The sequence below is a fragment of the Lineus longissimus genome, chromosome 10 (genome assembly GCF_910592395.1).
Source record: "Lineus longissimus chromosome 10, tnLinLong1.2, whole genome shotgun sequence".
NCBI lineage: Eukaryota > Metazoa > Nemertea > Pilidiophora > Heteronemertea > Lineidae > Lineus > Lineus longissimus.
Window position 1 is genome coordinate 16,265,743 of NC_088317.1, and position 21,271 is coordinate 16,287,013.

Genomic DNA, 21,271 nt, shown 5'->3' on the forward strand with positions numbered 1-21,271 from the left:
CCAAACAGTACTGGACTTCTGCTCCATTAGATTCCCTAACACCCCTCCCCTTCCTTTCCTCGGACAGGCTGCAAGCTCGGCAAGTTGGAATGCCTGCCTGATTCTCAGCAATCTGGGGAACTGATTCTCCAGGATGATCAGTGAAGACCTGAACTTGAATGTCTCCACTAATGAGACTTCAAGTCAAATATTTCTAATAGCATTCCGCGAAGATGATGTCACTGCAGCTTCTGCCCTCTATTTCCCCATCGCTGAATTACAGGCAATGTCGGACAAACATGCGGTTTCGTAATGGATTCAGGCTTTCTAACTAGGGCAGTTAGATTCAATCTGGCACATATCCGAGTGTTGGAAATACTACATAATTGTTCTGAATATTTCTCTCTCTGACTCTATAGTATCATTCATGCTAAAAACAATGCAGGGTCAAAGATAATTGACTTTGAAATAAACTCAAATGCGTAGAAATAAGTGTCGATGTCCGACTGTCACGTGACTAAGACGTCATCAATATCTTATGCAAATGACCCTGTGAGCTATAAATAGTAACTTCGCGTAATGCTATTTATCATATTCTTCTTTATTTCATAGTAACCTCTAGCATGAACTCAAATGTCCAAACTTACTTTTTATACACATTTTCCGCCGTTTTATCGTCAAGACTGTGACGTTAGTAGCAGAGTACATCGTCACGTTGAGATTCACCTGGAAATCAACCTCCGCGCTCATTTTACCCGTACACGGGAGCGTGATTTTAAAAACTGCAATCGAAACGATAGAACTGACAAAATCTGGAAACACCCCAGGAAGAAAGCTTTGTTTTTTGGTCAATAATATACGGTCTATAAAATTCTTTGAACAAGGCTTTTGTTATGTTATAAATGCATGTGCCTAAATCTATAGTGTATGATATATCAAATTGGTGCAGGAGTCAAAACTCCACAAAAACTTGAAAACAGTTTGTGTTTTCTTAAAGTCTAGCAGTCTGGTGCTGCCACCTCGAGTCAAAAGCAGGAACCAAGTCATTGTATTTTCAGTTTCAAGCATGCCCAAGTGGAGTATAGGCAGCAACTAAAGTCCAAACCAGGGTACTATTAACCAGACATCATCTCTGCCTTTCATGTCCAAGAAAATCACATCTTAAAGGCCTTGAGCTGTTCGTTAAAATTTGAAATTCAGAACAGAATTTGAAAATTTCCAACTTGAAAAATGCCCACTGAAAATGAATATTTCAACATTGCTGTTGTGTAAACAGCTATACAGATACTATACATACCAAGTTTCAGCTAAGTTGCATGCATAATAACTGCACAACGGCATTGTGTGTAATTTCTGGCCTACGATTAAATTCGACTGTCTTACCCTTTAAGAATATCCTAACCGTATCTGCTTACCTTGTGCTTTCGTCGGCACGATACCATCTTTAGAGACGTTAGTCTGCGGATGCTTCATGGCTCGGTAGTTGGAGACATGGAAGTCCAGATTATAAAACATTTGCTGAAATAACGGACAATAAACAAAAGTGAAATCATTGTCATAACTAGGTGCAAATAGTCTTTTTTCAGGACAATATGTGAAATGAATAAAGAAGAGTAAATGCTTTTACTGAAAACCTCATGTAATTCTGCCGAGAATTAATATAAGGAAATCACGCATTGCTTGGCCAAGTTACAGATTTAGCCAATAAAATGGTTTCTTTTGTCCGATTTTCTACAATAACAGGGAGATGTGGCATATTTTTGTCCACTTCTGCTGTAAATTTGTGATATGAATAAAGAAGAGTAAATGCTTTTACTGAAAACCTCACGTAATTCTGCCGAGAATGAAGGAAAACACGCATTGCTTGGCCAAGTTACAGATTTTGCCAATAAAACGGTTTCTTTTGTCCGATTTTCTACAATAACAGAGAGATGTGGCATATTTTTTTCCACTTCTGTCAATTTAAACCCACTTAAGGCGGGGGAAAAACTAAAATCCTCCAAAAATCGGAAACGTCTCATCCCTGCCTTACTTACATGTTGTGACTTCGTGTTCTGCCATGCAAAATAAATCTCGGTGATTTCCGCAGGAATCGGTAAGTTGAACTGGAGTGCGTACTTGTTGATGATGCCATTTCGAACGTAAAACAACTCAGCAGTTATTCCTGGAAAGAGAGAAGGAAAGATTTGCATAAGTCACACGGAAATGCGACGGACGAAATTCCTAAAAATTACAACGAAGTAAAATTGCAGGACGGATCAAAGAGCGCAAAAACTGAGGGGGCCCCATTGCACTTCTCATCAAATTCCTAGGGTGTTCCAAAATTTCATGGTCAATTTCAAAGTTTCATGAAATATGGCTAGTGTGTCTGATGCAACCCTCCCCCCATCCCCTTGGATCCACGCCTGAATAGTGGGGAAAAAGAAAATTTCGTTTTTTCTTTATGATTGCTGTATGTTAGTTTGTTTCCTGCTGAAATCATTAGCAGTACTTTTTCAGGTATTTCCTAATCGAACAGGATATCTGGACGCTAAACGGTTAGCATGATTAGGATAAGTATATGGTGAAATGAACAAGGCAGAACAAGTCACATATCCATCATTAAGATAGCCGTATACCAGGTCATTCTCCCAAAATCGAAAACAGTTTCTTTTCCAGGCAATTCCTAATCGAACAGGATGTCTGGACGCTAAACAGTTAAATATGATTATGATAAATATATGGTGAAATGACCAAGGTAGGAACGAATGCGACATAATTGGGTCCTATGTCCACACTTGTTGTGCAGCATTCAATTATCGTCATAATCACACCGCTAACAGCTTCGCTATTATAGCGCCATTTACACGGAATTATTAATCATGTTTTTATTGACACAACTCCTCACCAAAAAATATCTCATTATAAAGTAATATACAAAATGTATAAATGAGCGTAATTCTTAATTAGTTATTTGTTGTAATGATATGATTTCAATACAAGCAACTAACCTCATCAACATCGGTGTTAATGGAATCTGTACGATAATTTCTTCGATTGTTTCATTATTTAGGAATGTTTTGAGAGCAAGTCAGAAGCTGCATGATGACTGGTACATTCAAGGTCGTCCCCTTTACGGTACTAATGCAAGTATCAATTCGTGTCTTGTACCCCCCCTCCTCAAGGGTACGACACCTTATCACCCTATAACGACATCTTAAGGCTCAAGCATCACCCTTTTTTCACCAATGCTACTTTTTCTTTCGTCAAGACATCACCATCAACAATATATCAGTTATCACCATCATATAAAAAAGTAACCGGACTAATTTTACTGGGTAAGGCTGTATGTTCCACAAGACATCGACACATTAGCATCCTTATTCTTTCCAGCTTCGCCAAATTTTCACTAAAGGAAAAATAAATACTACTCAAGCATCGGCAAAGATTAGTGGTGATAGCTTAACTACCCTTGAGGAGGGGGGGGGGGGGTACAAGAAACGAATTGATACTTGCATAAGTCCAGGCTGATACGTTATTACATCCACGACCATCTCCCTTCCCCCATACCCAGCTCCCCAACGCCAGTCTGAGCTTATGATAATGCTGCCCAATTGTCAAGAGAAGAAGCCTTACGCCATCACACAAGTCAAATATGTGACCCGTCACAGCAAAACCAGTCGCATGTCGAACAGAAGATGAGCCTAAATGACACCAGGAGATAATGGAAGAAATTGATGTGCTCATATTTCACAAAAGGCAGACAATAGTGAAATGAACAAACAGTCCGTCTCAACCTGCCAAGCTCAGAGCCACATGCGACTGGTTTTGCTGTGACGGGTCACATATTACAAGAGGAAAACAGCGGTTTCATCAACTTCATTCAAGATAATCCTTTCAGTCCATCTTCAGCATTCGCTCAGTACTTCTTGTGGTGTTGTTCTCCAGAGAGTATTCCTCCTCCAAGGCCTAGCGTTTTTTATGCGCCAATACAGTAAGGCACCAAGAACAACATATGTGACCCGCTCTACCAAAACTAGGCGCTTGTCGCATCTGAACTTGACAGGTTGATACGGACTTGTTGTTCATTTCCCTATTGTAGACCTTTTGTGAAATGTGACCAAATCAGTTTGTAATAGATTTCACAAAAGGTCTACAATAGGGAAATGAACAACAAGTCCGTATCAACCTGTCGAGTTCAGATGCGACAAGCGCCTAGTTTTGGTAGAGCGAGTCACATATGGAACACCATGACACTTCCCAACTGATCACAGCACGAACCAAACACCGACTGAACACGAAAGACCTCCGGGGCGAACGTTTCCACCATTCTACTCAAAGACCCGAGCACCTGACATAAAAGACGGAGTTTTCTCGCACAAAGACACAACTTAAGGCTACGAATCTTCATATTTACGAACATCAAAGACGCCGAGCTGATATCTTCTCTTATTTCACGAAACGGGTAATAGCTCGTTTGAGGCGATATCGAGATGAATATTGTTTAACACAAGGAAGAACTCAGAGGGGGGGTTGATGAGAGATTATGGTACAAGGACAGAGTTTTCAATTTGGCAATGCAGGCATGGATTTTATAAATATTAGATGCTGGAGTCCTTAGAAGATATCAGCGACGTTAAGATTGTTTTCCTGCTGTACATTTACCGCATATCAGAAGAAAGTATTGAAGCAGTCTTAAGTTACAGCATTCACTTCGTCTTGATGGCAAGACGGATGGACGCCAAAGAAGACGAGAATACCAACTGGTCGGTGGCCGAGGGGTTTAAACAAATGGTACCATCAAAAAGTGCTCATCAAGACCTTTCCAATGAATGGTCATGTCAATATGATTCGACAATACTCGACTTTTCAGACAATTTCTGCGTCCGCAAAGATGTCCACGTCTTTCTGTCCATAAAGACCTCTCCAATGAATGGTCATGTCAACAGGGTTACAAATGGTACCATCAGAAAGTGCTCATCAAGACCTCTCCAATGAATGGTCATGTCAATATGATTCGACAATACTCGACTTTTCAGACAATTTCTGCCTCTGCACAGATGTCCACGTCTTTCTGTCCATAAAGACCTCTCCAATGAATGGTCATGTCAACAGGGTTACAAATGGTACTATCAGAAAGTGCTCATCAAGACCTCTCCAATGAATGGTCATGTCAATATGATTCGACAATACTCGACTTTTCAGACATTTTCTGCGTCCGCACAGATGTCCACGTCTTTCTGTCCATAAAGAGTCAAATCTCCGACGGGTTATGGAGTACACTCCCAAGATTAAAGACCCCCCCCTCCCACTGGTGACACAAATAAAGAAATATAGAAGTTAATATGCTCGAGCATTGATTTGCCATTGATTGCATGAGTTGAGCGAGATTATCAATAATTCCGGACGCGGTGATCTCACAACCTTTATGCCAACTTGCATGACCAGCGAACCAGGACAGTTATTCACGTCGGGGCCAGTTGACGAAATGACATGTGTTTTTCTCTGCAGACTGTGTACATCAATGCACTGTGGAGTCTGGTCAATGAAAGTGGAGTGAACCTGAGCTGAAATGTTTTAAGGCAGTATTTGACCGCAAGATCATGAGATATTGAACAGTTTTGATTACAGGGGTGTAATGTGGAGGGTGAAATTGCGTGTTTGAGGAATGACAGGTCATCACTGAAGGGCAGTTTCATTGTCTCAGTGCAGCATGGGCAACATGATCGTTTTTGCATCCGATGACATGATATGTATAGTTTTTTAACCAGTCTCAAGGCAAGTTTTCAAGTTTTGTATCTTTAGAAGGATTATGCATGGAAAGAGGTGATCGGTAAGTACTCTACCCTCAAAAGATGCATCTGATGACCAAGGACACATATTGATATTCGCAACTCCTCAATCCAATCATTAATAATACACATTGAATGAGATCCTACATTTCTTCATTAGACTAATTGGTATCTCTTTGATGTATAAAGTGTACTTGTTAACCCGTCTTTAACCTGTTAACCTTGTGAGGAGTGGGCCATTTGGAGAATGTTTGAGAAAAGGTACGATTTGTGTGTTTTGCCCAATCGGGAAATTGTCAACAATTCACATTCAAGTCAATGGCTTTATATGTTTGAGAAAAGGTACGATATGTGTGTTTTGCCCAATCGGGAAATTGTCAACAATTCACATTCAAGTCAATGGCTTTATATGTTTGAGAAAAGGTACGATTTGTGTGTTTTGCCCAATCAGGAAATTGTCAACAATTCACATTCAAGTTAATGGCTTTATATGACAAAATATGTTGAAATTTAAATTGCTATAACATGCAATTAAACGTCATTGCTGGACCAGCGATGACCACTGTAAATATGAGATTTTTGTAGCAGGCAATAAGGACCTTTGGTTGCAGTGATTTAAATTGCTAATTTTGCAGGGTGCTTTAATAACCGTCAGGCTCAAGTCAGAGTCTGCGGAAGTGTGTGTTTTTTTGTCAAAGTTTGGAGCTTTCTATATGTTGATTGACGGAGCAGACGGCCCAAGTTTAAACACTAACTAATCAGCTTAACGAAATAATTAGCGAATTGTTTGTGTTACAGCCACCAGGGGAATTATCCCATGATGCACAGGGGATTAGCGGCATTTTCCTGTCATTGTCCGTGTCACCCGGAGCTTATTGACCAATGGGAGTAATCTGCGCAAATCTATTTGCGTTGCATGATGGGAATTGGCCAGGCATCAGTCATTACGACTATGACCATTATGTGAGATGACGTCTCCAGAAGTAATTGACAGAGGACAGATTTTATGGCTCAACTAAGTAGAGTCTGGGTTATGCAATTTCTTTAACACCTATCCAGTCATTTCATTATTTGGATATTAGCACAAGGGGTATTGTGGATGGTTATCTTTCAAGAATCACCTCCTTAGTTTGGAGACTATTTAGATCAGAAATTAGGGGTGGTTGCAGTCATTAGGGTTGTGACAGATGACAGTCGATGATGTAGTGGTCATTGCCTGTGCTATGGCCTTGTGACAACATCTCAATGGACCTTCTGCTCAACAGTGGGAAGGGCGACAGAGAGAATAAGGCCCACTGTCTCAACTCCAATGTTGTCAGTGGCTTATTGAGGGAGGGGGGGGGGGGCATAAGGTGCGCCCCTTTTGTCAAAGAGAAACAATTTTCAGGGCATCTCACCCCAAGAAGCCAATGACTCCTTCCAATTTTAGCCCTAAGCTTTGCAGAAAACGCAAATTTTGAACCGAATTTCCAAATTTTTCTGCGGAAGACCTCCACTCCCCTTGTTTCAAGGATCAAAGGTGTACTTTATAGAAACGTTCTACTATATTTTGCCAAAGGGGTTAATGCATCTAGATCTGATAATCAGAGCTGATCAATATACTTCACATTTAATATATCAGATTGCGCTACATAGTGTAAAAGAGTGTCTGTACCTGGACCCCAGGTTCCATCAGAAAAATCAAACTCGAGCTATTTCTATCCACAATTTCGTTTCTGATCTTCGTTGCAAAGATAAAAGCCGTAGGACGTCATAATATCTCTGATGTTCCAACAAATTTGCTCCGATAATTATTGAAGTGACTCGATCATAAAAACGCATCGTTTCCAGCTATGGCGAGGTACTTTCTTTGTGTAACGAGACACGAATTACAAAGCGAGCGAATCATTACATGTCTGACGCTAATGCGTTTGATACGATATTACTCAATATTTTGTTCCCGGCAAGTTTTACCGTCAAAGGAATTCGCCAGGGTAAGAATTGAGGCAGATAATTAGGAACGAGTTGAATCAGTGCTGATCAATCGCAAATTCTCCCAAAGCATTGTTAGGGAAATCACTGATATTGATTGGGAGAATTTAGACCGAGATCAAAGTGTTTGCATTTGATTGCAAAAGTATGAATAAAATCAATGGGCCATTTGCAACAGCTAAATTGAACATGAAAAATAAAAAATTCATGCACAACCAATGAGTTAGTCCTTATGAGTGTTGTTGAAATTCATTTCTAATACGAGATGGGAAGGGTCAGAAATGCTCAGGTTGGAGTGCTGAAATAACAGCTCATCTGAGTTCTACTGAAAAGGTTTCAGGATGAAACTACCAAAACATCCATCAGGGCTATCATTGTTCTGTATGACGATTGAATGTACGATCCTTCTAACTGTACAGTGGGCATGTGATCTTCTTCACAGTGTACAGGTTGATCAAAATGTAAACAAAGCGAACGGAATTGACTACACCTTCACAGGAATGGGTTAACGTCAGAAAACTGCCAAAACGTCAATCAGGACTGTCATTCCATCCTCCAGCCATCATGATTGAATTTACATCCTTTTACCAAGGTAGACGAAGCAAGTGATGCGTATTTATTTTGGATTTTCTTACTAATAACTGGAAAACTGAGAATCCGCACTAAACAAACATAAAAATACCACAGAACAGGCAAAGGGATGCTTCATATACTTTGGACCTGGGAACAGTCTGGGGGCATTGGAAGCAGGCACAGACTCCACTACAGACTCAACTATGCAACTACAGTAGAACCTCTCTTAGCGGACACCTCTCTATTATGGACACCCTCTCCATTAGGGACACTAGTTTTGGTCCCAAATTGGTTATTTCCATTCAATTTGACCTCTCTAATCGGGACACCTCTCTATTAAGGACAGCACTTGTCAGTCCTTGAGGGTGTCCTTAATAGAGAGGTTCTACTGTATAATCGCTGCTGTGTGTGACAAAGAGATCTCTTGTCTGCCAGTATTGTTGCAATGGTGATCACAGGTCTCAGCGATAACTGATTCTTCTCACAGGCACCTGCGATGCACTGCACACATGCAATTTTTGGTTGCAAGTTTTGCTGAGAGACTCGCAGACATAGCATAAGGTAACACAAGACATGTTACTTCTGAACAGTATAAGGTAGTCAGGCTCTGGCAGTCGACATCAATGTTCTTCAGAGGGAAACACAGCCTTCCTGAAAGCCAAAACTCCACAAGTTGACAAGTTTTACAAAAGATTAATGCTCGTGGTGAGGTATTGGCAGAGAGAGCATGAGTAGCACAAGGCACGTTACTTCTGAACAGTATAGGGTAGCCATGCACTGGCAATATCCAACACCAATGTCCATAGCGGGCAACACAGACTCCCTGAAGGCATATCCTACATTCTGTCTCGGGGAGAACCCCGGGAATTGACCAGGAAGTGTTGTTCATCAGAAAGTGTGAAAAAGCAGCACTCGTGCTGAGAGATTGGCAGAGATAGCATGGGGTAACACAAGGCACCCATTAGAGAGCCAGGGTACAGTTTCAGCCAGGCTGACAGAACCTTTCAACACGGTGTTTATCCACTTCACTCCTTGTGTTTGTCTAATGGATTTCCAAGTGGGCGTAAAAGTACTATCAAAATTTTCTTGAGCCGTTTGTTGAGATCTCCTTATCATTTCCACGATCGCTAAACAAAGTTCATTAAACAAATTTCATGAGATGATGCAGGAGTTGGGCACTTTTGAAGATATGGAGTCGACTATCGCCCTTAACTGAAAGAGTGACCAACTTCACAGCAGGGCTCCATGCGGGCTGCTAAACCTCCAAAGAGAAATGCTTATTTCATCAGGAATAGACAATGAAAGGGATGTCTCTTTGCCAGGTCAGAGGCACACGCCGACGTCCATTGGAATCGAGGCGCAGAGACCAAAAGATAGATGGCACCATCAAACAAACTCGTACCTTTCTCTCAACAACACCAACATGTCGTGACAGAACAATACAACCACCATGATCACGACTAACGATCAAAGGCCTTGTATCGGGTTTACTCCCGGGCGTACAATAAGATCGGCACAGTCTCAATCAAAGACTAACAGTCTCGATCAAAGCTCGTGTAAAGTTTGTAGCTAGCTGAAGCATAAGAGTGCCAGACTTCAAAGCTCCCCGATGAAAGCGGTGGAAAATCGTGTTATCTTTGTACAACTGTAACTTTGATGATAAAATCTTGCGAGTACATGGTGCCGCTAATATAACGAGTCATGCAAGCTGGTAGAGATAGTCAGCAAACAGTTAGTTGATGGATTTATCATGGAGCTATTAATGGTTAACCCCACTCTGTTCCTACTCTGTTCCTCTGAGGTGGAGAAGGGAGGAACTGGGTTATGCTAAGACAATGTAACAACCTAGCCAAACAAAACTGCAAAGGAAGAGAGGCTCCCTCCACAAATGTGCACCAAAGGGGTCCTCCTCTACTCAACTGAGATGAGTGAATCGAAATGGAGGAACTAGGTTATACCAAGGCAATGGAACAACGCAGCCAAACAAAACTGCAAGGGAAGAGAGGGAGTACGACCCTTGAGGCTCCCTCCACATCCGTGCTCACACGGAACAGTAGAGTTCCTCCTATGTTCCACGGAGTTGAGGGGATTAGAACGAAGGAACTAGGTTATGTTGAGGCAACAGAACAACCCAGCCCAACAAAACTGCAAGGATAGAGGGTAAACCCTAGAGGCTCCCTCAACATCTGTGCTCAAACGGAACAGCAGAGTTCCTCCTATGTTCCACAGAGGTGAGGGGATCAGAACGAAGGAACTAGGTTATGCTGAGGCAACAGAACAACCCAGCCCAACAAACAGTAAGGATAGAGGGAAACCCTAGAGGCTCCCTCCACATCTGTGAACACACGGAACAGCAGAGTTCCTCCTATGTTCCACAGAGGTGAGGGGATCAGAACGAAGGAACTAGGTTATGTTGAGGCAACAGAACAACGCAGCCAAACAAAACTGTGATGGAAGAGAGTAGACCCTAGAGGCTCCCTCCACATCTGTGAACACACGGTACAGCAGAGTTCCTCCTATTTTCCACAGAGGAGAGGGGATTAGAACGAAGGAACTAGGTTATGTTGAGGCAACAGAACAACGCAGCCAAACAAAACTGCAAGGATAGAGAGCAGACCCTAGAGGCTCCCTCCACATCTGTGCTCACACAGAACAATAGAGTTCCTCCTATGTTCCACGGAGGTAAGGGGATCAGAACGAAAGAACTAGGTTATGTTGAGGTAACAGAACAACCCAGCCCAACAAAGAGAGTAAACCCTAGAGGCACCCTCCACATCTGTGAACACACGGTACAGTAGAGTTCCTCCTATGTTCCACGGAGGTAAGGGGATCAGAATGAAAGAACTAGGTTATGTTGAGGTAACAGAACAACCCAGCCCAACAAAGAGAGTAAACCCTAGAGGCACCCTCAACATCTGTGAACACACGGAACAGCAGAGTTCCTCCTATGTTCCACAGAGGTGAGGGGATCAGAACGAAGGAAATAGGTTATGTTGAGGCAACAGAACAACGCAGCCAAACAAAACTGCAAGGATAGAGAGTAGATCCTAGAGGCTCCCTCAACATCTGTGCACACACGGTACAGCAGGGTTCCTACCCCTTCCATATCAGAAGATCGCGGCGCACTGAATCGGAGTTATCAGCCAAACTTATCTCAGCGGAACAAATCTACCATAATGAACGCCCAAGGTGATGAGGTGGTGGGATCTTTGATCTGAACACTGGGGGAGAGCGGCGCGCCATCTCCCTCTGGGGCGACCATCTGCCAAAGCACTTGTCGGCTACCATCCTATCCAGGACACTGAGCTCATTTGATGAAAATAAAAGATCTTCCGTTAATTAGCTATGGTGGAAGATTATCTAATCAAGTTTTTGAACTAACATTTGTCAAAGTTATTTGGTACCTGATATTGTAGAATTAGCTCTTGTATTTGATGCTCAAATGTTTCTGAGTAGCAGTTTCAATTGTTTCCCTAGTAACGCTTCAATTACAATTGCCTTTTGATTCAGTTGAGTGGGGGAGTTTAAAGAATCTTTGGTACCATCATATTGCGCCAGGGCTGGGAAGACCACGAGAGTAGAAACGATATTCAGGCTCATAGCCTGAAGGCCAAGAGTTACATCTTTGTCAACAATAAGTCATGGGAATGTCGAGTACTAAGTACCCAACTCTGCAGCTTCACCCAGGGGTCCAGAAAGGTCGTCCAGTGGCTGATTTTTTCTCTTTGATAGCACTTACTGGTTCACAGGACCAATTTAACCCTTTGAATTCACTTCTTCAACGAACTGGCCTGGGGGATCAAAAAGTTTAGCAGGAAGGAAGACGCAAAGGCCACAGCCCGATTCCTAGAATAATTTGATGCTGCGTTGAACGCTAAGAAGAAGAATTCACTTCTCACTTTATTCGGTTGTTTGTCGATTTCTGAATGTTTACTTTTCTTCCAACGGGGGCATGGTCGTCTGCTCATGTCCCAGAGAGCTCCACCTGCTCTCATTCTCATCCCTATAACTCGTAATGCCTCCGTGATCAAATCAACTCCAGAAGATGTCACAATTGTACGAATCCAATTGAACGAAATCCATTTTTTCAACTCGAAAGATTTTTAGAAATTTAATTTGGTTCTTGTGTTTCTTGCCCCGGGGTAAAGCCATCTGTTTTCGATTTTCATTTCAACAAAGATTTCGAAGATTCGCAGTGCATTATGAATTGTTTTCTGTACATTTTGCAGACATTTTTCAAGCCAACTTGACATGGCTCCTCACGTCTGCCAAATTGAGCAGGAGCTTCAGTCGAGCAATGAAACGTGATTGCGTTTGCAAAACTAGATTATTGCATTTGTCGACCGACTAAAAAACAGAGGCACTCTAATTTGAGGATGCAGTTTCTGTGTTTGTTTTTTGAAATAAAAGTTTTGCTACTGAATGAAAATAAATTGAAGACTATCTCCTACAAAGTTTAAAATTGCTTTTGAAAAACCGGACTCTTTTACATTTGCTGCTCTTTAACATTTGCCACCATGAAGAAAGTTACTCCAAGACATCACAAATCTGACGTGATTCCTCAGAATACACAAGATTCAGCCATCAGGAAATGCTGACTGGTGAAGAACCCTGGCATTGTGCAAACCTCATTGATATTCCAATCGGTTCTCAATAATCCTTCAAATGCACAACTGATATTTCGTAGAACTGATAAGTCACTTTTATTATTCTCTTCCTGAGTTCTAAACATCACTAGGATGGTCAAACTTCTCCAGCTGCTACATGAATACAGTAAAGGAAATGACGGACCCCTACAGAAAAGTGATCACATCAATAGGAAAACTCATCATTATTCAAGACCATTCCTAAACGATCCTTCAGACCTGCCCCCCTCCCGTCCGAAAAACTGACCACTTTGTTATCGGGTGCAATATTCATTGCTCTTCCAGACCATTTCTAAACAATCCTTCAAACACGCACCTGATAATTCTTCGACTTGACAAGTCACCTTTTATATTTCTTCACTTGACCTTAGTTCTTGATACTAGGGATGAATAACAATGGAAACTTCTAATCTCCTAGAAAACTGACCACTTTGCAGAGAATGCAGAAATGGAGATAATTTGGTCCAGTTTCTCTCATTAACTAATCCGTCCAAATCGCCACCCATTGTAACAAAGCCTCGACAAAAGGAAGACCGTCAATGCTCATCCTGACAACGTTTTCTAATTATGGGATGTAACGTGACACCACTTAATTAGCAGGAAGGAAGTACGCGAACACGTTGACATAAAATGGCACTCGCAATCTTTTTTGTGGCACATCCTTGAGCGCAGCACGTGAAAGAAGAACCACAGATAACGACGTCTGTCCAAATGATTCGAACATACCTTTGCGATGACACACACCATTTTTATGAAATCTGTCTAATCAGCATAATGTGATCTTCCACGCCTTTTTTGCTCAATCCTTGATGTTCATCATCATCATGCAGAAAATGAGCGGTATTAATTCGTTTTCTTGATGCGCCATAGAAAATGAGGAAGAAATTATTTTACCCGGATGAGTTTGGTGCTGGTTTAGTTGATGATGGACTTGATGTGATCAAATTACAACCTTTTTTCTGATCTGTTTGACCAGGATTTGATACCAGAGGTATCAGTTGTCACACCAAACAGTACAGAGTATAGCTAAAATGAGGGCCTAATCTGAGCAATTCGACAAGGGTTGAGAGAGCAATGACAGTCCCACCCAAGCTATCTTTGGCCAGACAAGCAATACCAATATTTGTGACTCGCTCTACCAAAACTAGGCGCTTGTCGCATCTGAACTTGACAGGTTGATACGGACTTGTTGTTTATTTCCCTATTGTAGACCTTTTGTGAAATCTATTACAAACTGATTTGGTCACATTTCACAAAAGGTCTACAATAGGGAAATGAACAACAAGTCCGTATCAACCTGTCAAGTTCAGATGTGACAATCGCCTAGTTTTGGTGGAGCGAGTCACATTTTCATTTGTGATGATGCATCTGAAACGCACAATCATTATTCTTGTGTGATACTGTGTCAACACAATTAAGCTTGTTGAGGAGAGCCTGTACTTAAGACAGATTTTACATGTAATAGGGCAAGGTGTAACAGACATAGCTTAACTGGCTTAATAGGGTCGACACAGTACGTGATGTGTTCATCACCCAAACAAGAAAGTTCATGCACCAAAAATCCTATAAAGGTGTTTTAAGAATTATCACATTCGGTTGCCTTGTTTTCAAGCAAGACTCAAGAAAACGTGATGATTTGTAAATAATGTTGATATCTGTAGTTCTCATCGCGTAGAATGTCAATATTACTGTAAGCTTCACCTACAGCAGAGCAACCTTCGGTATGGCATACGCATTCTTTGGCCGGTTATCAGCAAGCCCATTGCTCTACACACCAGTTATCAGAATGCATTTATCACAAGACTCTCTTCAAGTTATGCTCCGCAAGTTGCCGAACCTTTACAGTCCTAGTCCGAAGGTGATGTTAAATGGAAGCGTGCATCTTCCTTTTCGCTAGAATTATTACAAGGATATCAAAAGCATACCGTGACTAGTCTACTGCTACCATGATATCTGCACTAGCTGGAAACCGCGAGCTCCATCACATCAGAATTTTGCCATTTTGCACAGTATCCTCCTGGGGGAGGTGTCTTGTAAGATAATGGGTCGTGAACATTTGATGTGGAAGTGAGCAAGTGTTTAGGGGGCCGGCCGTTCATTCCGTCACACCAAACATTCCTGGAAGGCAAAAGGTCTCAGACTTCACGAACCTTGCGGTTAAGGTGGTGCTACAGATACAGTGATGTCTACACTTACTCCAAGCCGGGCTCCACCACATTCGAATTCTGCCATTTCAAACCGCATTCTCGAGGGAGCTATGTCTCGTAAGATAATGGGCAGTGAAAATTGGATGGGGAAATGAACAAGTTTTGAGGTGGCTGACAGGTCATTCCGACACAGCAAAGCGGTCTTGATGGAATGGTTGCGTGATCATAACATGGCTAAGAGGTCTAACCCGCCATCTGAACATTGTGGTCATGCAAAGTGTCGATGCATTTGATTGAAAACGCCAGTAGAGGACCAGGTTCTCTGCTGAATCAATGAGCAGCCATTGACACCAAAGATGCATCACCAAATTCAAACATGATCACAGCCTTCAGCTTAAAGTGAATTTCCCACGAGCAATACAATTGCCTTTCCGCGTCTCAGTCAGTGTCAAAGTAACAGATCCATCAAAAAGTCACACACGCAAGTATCTGAATTGAACCCTTTTGCGGGCTCTATTGTCCACATGTGCATCAGACCAAATCTAGCTAACTGATTTGTGCCAGACTTTTTAACAGGAAATGAGAAGGTGCATTTTCACTCCCCAGGAAAATGTAAAATGAACACTGAATGGCTGGTCGTGCGAAGTTCCCTTTAAGAGCCTGGAACGGGTAGAGAAAACTTTTGGCCATTCAGCGCTCTATCTTGCAGAAACCAGACAAGCTCCAGGTTGTTAGATGAGAACAACCAACAAAAGATTTCTTTAGATTAGGCTACCAAATCACTACATCTTTTCCATCTCCCCATCTGCCCTCGAGAAAACCACCAACTTTTTTCTTCTAAAATCTCAGAATTCTATTCACAGCGAGAATCGCTTCATCATATTTACCAAGAGAGCAAGCGTCTGCTTCTGAAGACACTGTGATCTTTTTATCGAGCAGACGTTTACTCAGGATACAGTTTCACAATCCCTCCGCTTCACGCCTCTGTCCCGATCATCACCAGCTATTAATCTCAATGAAAAGCATCCAAAGCCATAATGGGCCGATCCCTGTCCAAACACTTTTTGTAGCGATGATTTATTAAGGAATTCTCGCTGTTAGCCTGCAAATGGGAATTTGATACTCTTGCCTTCATCAAATTAAATCTCAGATGATTGGGATCTACAGTGGTGGAGCGGCTCAAGGGCCTGACTATCAGCTGACCAAAAGTACATGGTACACTTCATGGTCCCACAAGTTTCAGCCAAAACATTTTCAGCAAAACATCGACGGTTGGCAACATATGCAATTTGAACTTGCAGCATCAATTCATGAAACATATTCCCATATTTTCAAATAAGATTCCACGCTGATCAGAGCATGACAAGTAGCAGACTGTTAATAACACCTCTATGACCTAACAGGTATTTGGAGTGTCTATCTGACTACTTAGGCTTAAGATATCCTACTACTAAAACTTGGCGGGACACCCTGTACATTTCGCTACACAAAATGTATGTAGATATGGGGCAAATCGATGATTATACTCTGATCATATTTTAAGCGGGAGTTAATCGAGAGTCTACACAGGGTAAGGCGCATTAAAAGCGCATTACATCAAATCTCAGTTTGGCTAGAAATGAGATTTGATTACATTTCAGCAAAATATGCACAGGTTTTTGGTCCAGGTAAATATTAAGAGCGTGCTATATCACTGCACACCTTTCATCTGTAAGATAGACTATTTACCTGTCAATTTTCATACCACGCTGAGAAAACATCTCATGAGATTTTTTTGCAAGGCAAAGTGATTTGGCTATAAATCAATGCATATACTCCAAGTCCAATGAGCCAAACTGTTCATCAAGTTCGAAGATGAAGTCATACGAGTTTTGAATACCAGGGGGAACTTCATCAGATTTGGTGTAGTAATCATGTAATTACCTTGTGAACTAAGAAATGCTGATAATTTGCAAGATAGTTTTGGATGGGGACAGGAGAATGGGTGATTGGGTTAGTTTGACAAGCACAGGAAAAGGTGAAGGACAACTCCTTTGACCATGGCCCATTTGTTCAACACAAGTTTTGTCACTGACACTGGCCATTACCAACTTAGTGTTAAAGTGATACTATGATGTGATTTACAACTTAGCGGAAATACGTCTGTTTTTAATTGTTGATCACAAATGTAAAGCTCAAATTTTCCATTTTTGATTAGATTTATCATAAAATCGCTGAATGTAAATCACCGCGACCGCGAAAATGTTCATGTTGTGACGTCATCAACGAAAACGGCATCGAAGCGAGCCGTCCGGGCGGGATTAAACCATCAATTTCTAGAAAATGTGCATTTCGATTCGAAAACCTTACCGATTTATGAGAAAGTGACATAGTCATTTGTCAAAAACAGCTAAAACATTATATGGTGAAATTTGACACGAGTCACCCTTCAAGACTTTGAACTTAACTGAAGGCTATAACTCCAAGTGAAGTTAATGCCAGTGTTAGTGACAAATCTGTTTTCAACAACAAGGCCCTGGTATGATTTGGACCAAAACCAAGCCCCTAAAAGAACATCTTAGATGCATTCCCTACCACATGATGCACAACAGAGGTTGAAAATGAACAAAAGTCGCAAGGCGCCGAGCCAATAAATGCCTCATCCGGCCTCTGACAGTTACATTAATAAGGTATCCACTGGGTAAACTTGGTGACAATGTTTTTATTAGTGGGCATTCAGTTGACACCATGCCACAAATGAAGTTCTGAGTTCACATGAGCAGACGGACAATACTTGGGACAGGACATGACATTTTACTTAAGATTTGTCAACAAATTTTCCTATAGTCTGGAGAGAAAGAAGGTTACATGTGGATAGGAGGATTGAGGAGCCTCATAGCCTAGTGGTTAACACTGCTGGCTACCACGCAATAGGGCCCGGGTTCCATCCCGGGGAGAACCCAGGATTGTATTTCTGGATGAACCGGCGTGGCTTTCAAGGAACTAAAATTCTTGGCTCTTCACAACACGTACATTAACGTATGAAATAGTCGAGGGTCTGTCGGATGAGACTAAAAGCCGTGGTCCCTTGTACCTGAGTGTCTATGCCAGGGCAAGTAAAAGATCCCACATAGGTGGACAGTAGCCTATAGTGGACTCCATACCTCCGGCAAAAATCCAATAGGGTTACGACGCCGGTAATGATGATGATGATATGATAGGGGCTGCAGCATTCTTGATTCGAAGTGAGAACTTAGCTTATGACCAACTGGTCATAAGTAAACATCCCTTTTACAGTTTAAGAATGCAGCAGCATGTGCTAAAATTCAACAAAATTTGGCAACAAAGGCCTAATTTTGGTGAACTTTATGGAACTAAAGTATTCCAAAAGATCATATTGAAAATTTGTGGCACAAATCATTTCTGAACAAACTATAGGACTATCTAAGTAAGATTCCACTTGAAATAAATGTTTGCCAAAATGCTCAATGAGGTAATATGAGTCGGTATAAATATTTGCTTAAAAATCGTCTCCATTTTTGAATGTTTGCGGTCGGAAAACACCAAGAAAAATATTGCTGGTTTAATCAATTAGGCATGTCTTTAATGTCAATATTTTAAAGAGTTTGCTTTATGAAGTCCAACATTTACTTAAGCTTCATATCAATACCACCCGATTGTTGGTTGAATAGGCTAAATCCAATTTTTTGGGCAGATATTTGAAACGCCTGGAGTAGTAGTACGCTAACGAAGTTGTGGGGTCCCAATGTTGGCATTTATCCCAATTGAGTTCGATTTTAACCTGACAGCTAACCATAGAAGGGTAATTTCAATATCTAGCTATTGGGTGGAATATCATTCTTTGGTATGACAGGACGTGGAAACTTTAGGGCATTTTTCAAGAGAAGCCTTCACTTAAATTTGGCCAATATCAAGCCTTGACACTGAAATTGCCCCAAAACCCACGAGAAACTAATGATTTTCAGGAAAATCAGCACAAATACAGCAGGATACATACACGGTATGGGATAAGCTCACCTCTGCTAAGAGGTGAGCTAAAAAGGTAATTTCAATATCTAGCTATTGGCTGGAATATCATTCCTTGGTGTGACAGGACCTGGAAACTTCAGGGCATTTTTTAAGAGTACAGTCATCACTTAAATTTGGCCAATTTCAAGCCTTGACACTGAAATTGCCCCAAAACCCACGAGAAACAAACGATTTTCAGGAAAATCAGCACACATATAGCAGGATACAGGAGTTGGCCAATACCAAGCCTTGACACTGAAATTGCCCCAAAACCCACGAGAAACAAACGATTTTCAGGAAAATCAGCACAAATATAGCAGGATACAGGAGTTGGCCAATACCAAGCCTTGACACTGAAATTGCCCCAAAACCCACGAGAAACTAATGTTTTTCAGGAAAATCAGCACACATATAGCAGGATACAGGAGTTGGCCAAATATGCTATTTGGAATTGCGCTTCGGCTATTTTAATTTATAATAAGACAGCAAGACAGATACCCCCCCCCCTCGACTCATTAAACAGGCCTCGTCAATAAAGGGTCAAAGCATAATGCATTCATCGGCACATTTCAAGTCGAAATTGAATCAATTGGTGGTGGAACTCCATGTCTGATTATTCTAATGAAATCCTACATTTTCCCGACGTACACAGATGAGCAGTGAATCTCTATCCAACCTCAAATCATGTGCTAGCAGGTCTGAGACTGACTCATACCTGGAATTAGTCAAGCTGGCTTCGAGGCAGGTAACTGCAGCTGCTGAGTGGAACAACGTCCCTCTGGGTGCAAAACGGAAAGTGGTGGTGTGGTACAGAATTGCCATGAGTTACAGGATTTCGCCTGATCACATTCAGTGGAAGGACATTTGTGACACGGTCCCCTCCCACAAATGTGGAACGCTCTGCCGATAAGAACTGCCAACAATATCAAGAGTTTCAAGACCTTTCTCAAGACATTCCTCTTCAACTACTAGAAATTGACATCTTTAGGGGTAGACGGTCGGGGGGGGGGGATTTCCGGGGCCCAAGACCAATCACCAGTGCGTTCTGCTGACTCGAGGGTGGGATTATCTACCTCATTTCCCTCCTGAAGATAAAGATTTCCACCAAGCGAATAAAAGAAATTGGAATGACTCAAGCATGGTCTGACCTTTGGTGTATAGTGTTTTAGCAGAAGAGTTTTGGCAGGCCACTACTCACAACTCCCAACCTTTTCTCGATTTTGTTCTTTTGCTCAGCCATTTTTCACAAGTGGCCAAGGGATTTCCATTTAAAATAAACAGGGCGCTGTGCCCTGCCTTTTTCAGGCCGTGCACTTTCCGGCCCAGCCTTTTCAGATTTCTAGCTGAAACTCTCCTGAACATCAACAACATTCTGGCTATCGCAAGTTTCAACTCACAATATGTACCTCAGCTCCAAAACACACAAAACTCATTGAAAATCAAAGCAGGATTTCTCGATACGTAGCCAGGCTAATGAACGAGAAATCTTTACCTGCAGAACGCCAGGATATACCGACCAACAATCACACAATCGTGCTATGTTCTGGTACGAGCTCGTTTGGTAGCACCACTCCAAAGAGATGGTCACGCTGAGTGCCGCCTGATCGAGTTTACCGATTTCTCGCTAGCAAACCTTATAGCATTTCAACCAGCACAGCAGTAGGCAGAATGCATGATTCCATACGTTTCCTGAAGAAATGTACGCTCACTGAGATGCATAGATAGGTCTGAATCGATGTACATTACAGGCTGTTTGTTGTGAGAAGGTTTTGCATGATGTGATGGGGGGGGGGGGGGGAAAAAACAGGGATGCCAAGAAGCTTTTAATAGGCAAAAAGTCTGGAAAATTTCGTTTTTGGAGGTTAAAAATGTTGTCCTTCGATCAGTAGTCTCTTGCACAAAAATACCTCTAAAAGCTTATTTTTGGTACAATTTTGAAAATTAAAAGATCCACAGAGACTTCAGACAAAGATCTTTCCATTTCATCTATAGAATTTAGCATCTAGTTAGAGTAAAAAGTCTAAAATCCGCCTAAAATCGGGGAATTTGACATCCATGAAAAAAACTCGGGGCATTTACATTGCTTGAGTGGATGTGACAGATTTCGTTTGATTGTGGTAAGCATGAGCAGTTAACGTCATCTTCACCAAATTATCAGGAGATTGAGGTGATTGGA

General features: G+C 41.7%; 1 protein-coding gene across 1 annotated transcript in view; it reads right to left on the reverse strand.

Annotated features, from left to right (window-relative positions):
• Positions 1-21,271, reverse strand: part of LOC135494921 (tyrosine-protein kinase RYK-like) — a 57,591-nt gene that overhangs the window by 10,128 nt on the left and 26,192 nt on the right. Inside the window, exons 2-4 of the mRNA XM_064783257.1 lie at positions 2,016-2,143; positions 1,395-1,497; positions 627-761 (exon numbers count right to left, since the gene is read on the reverse strand). Of these exons, the coding sequence (XP_064639327.1) occupies positions 627-761; positions 1,395-1,497; positions 2,016-2,143 (366 nt within the window). The remainder of the gene's footprint in view (positions 1-626; positions 762-1,394; positions 1,498-2,015; positions 2,144-21,271) is intronic.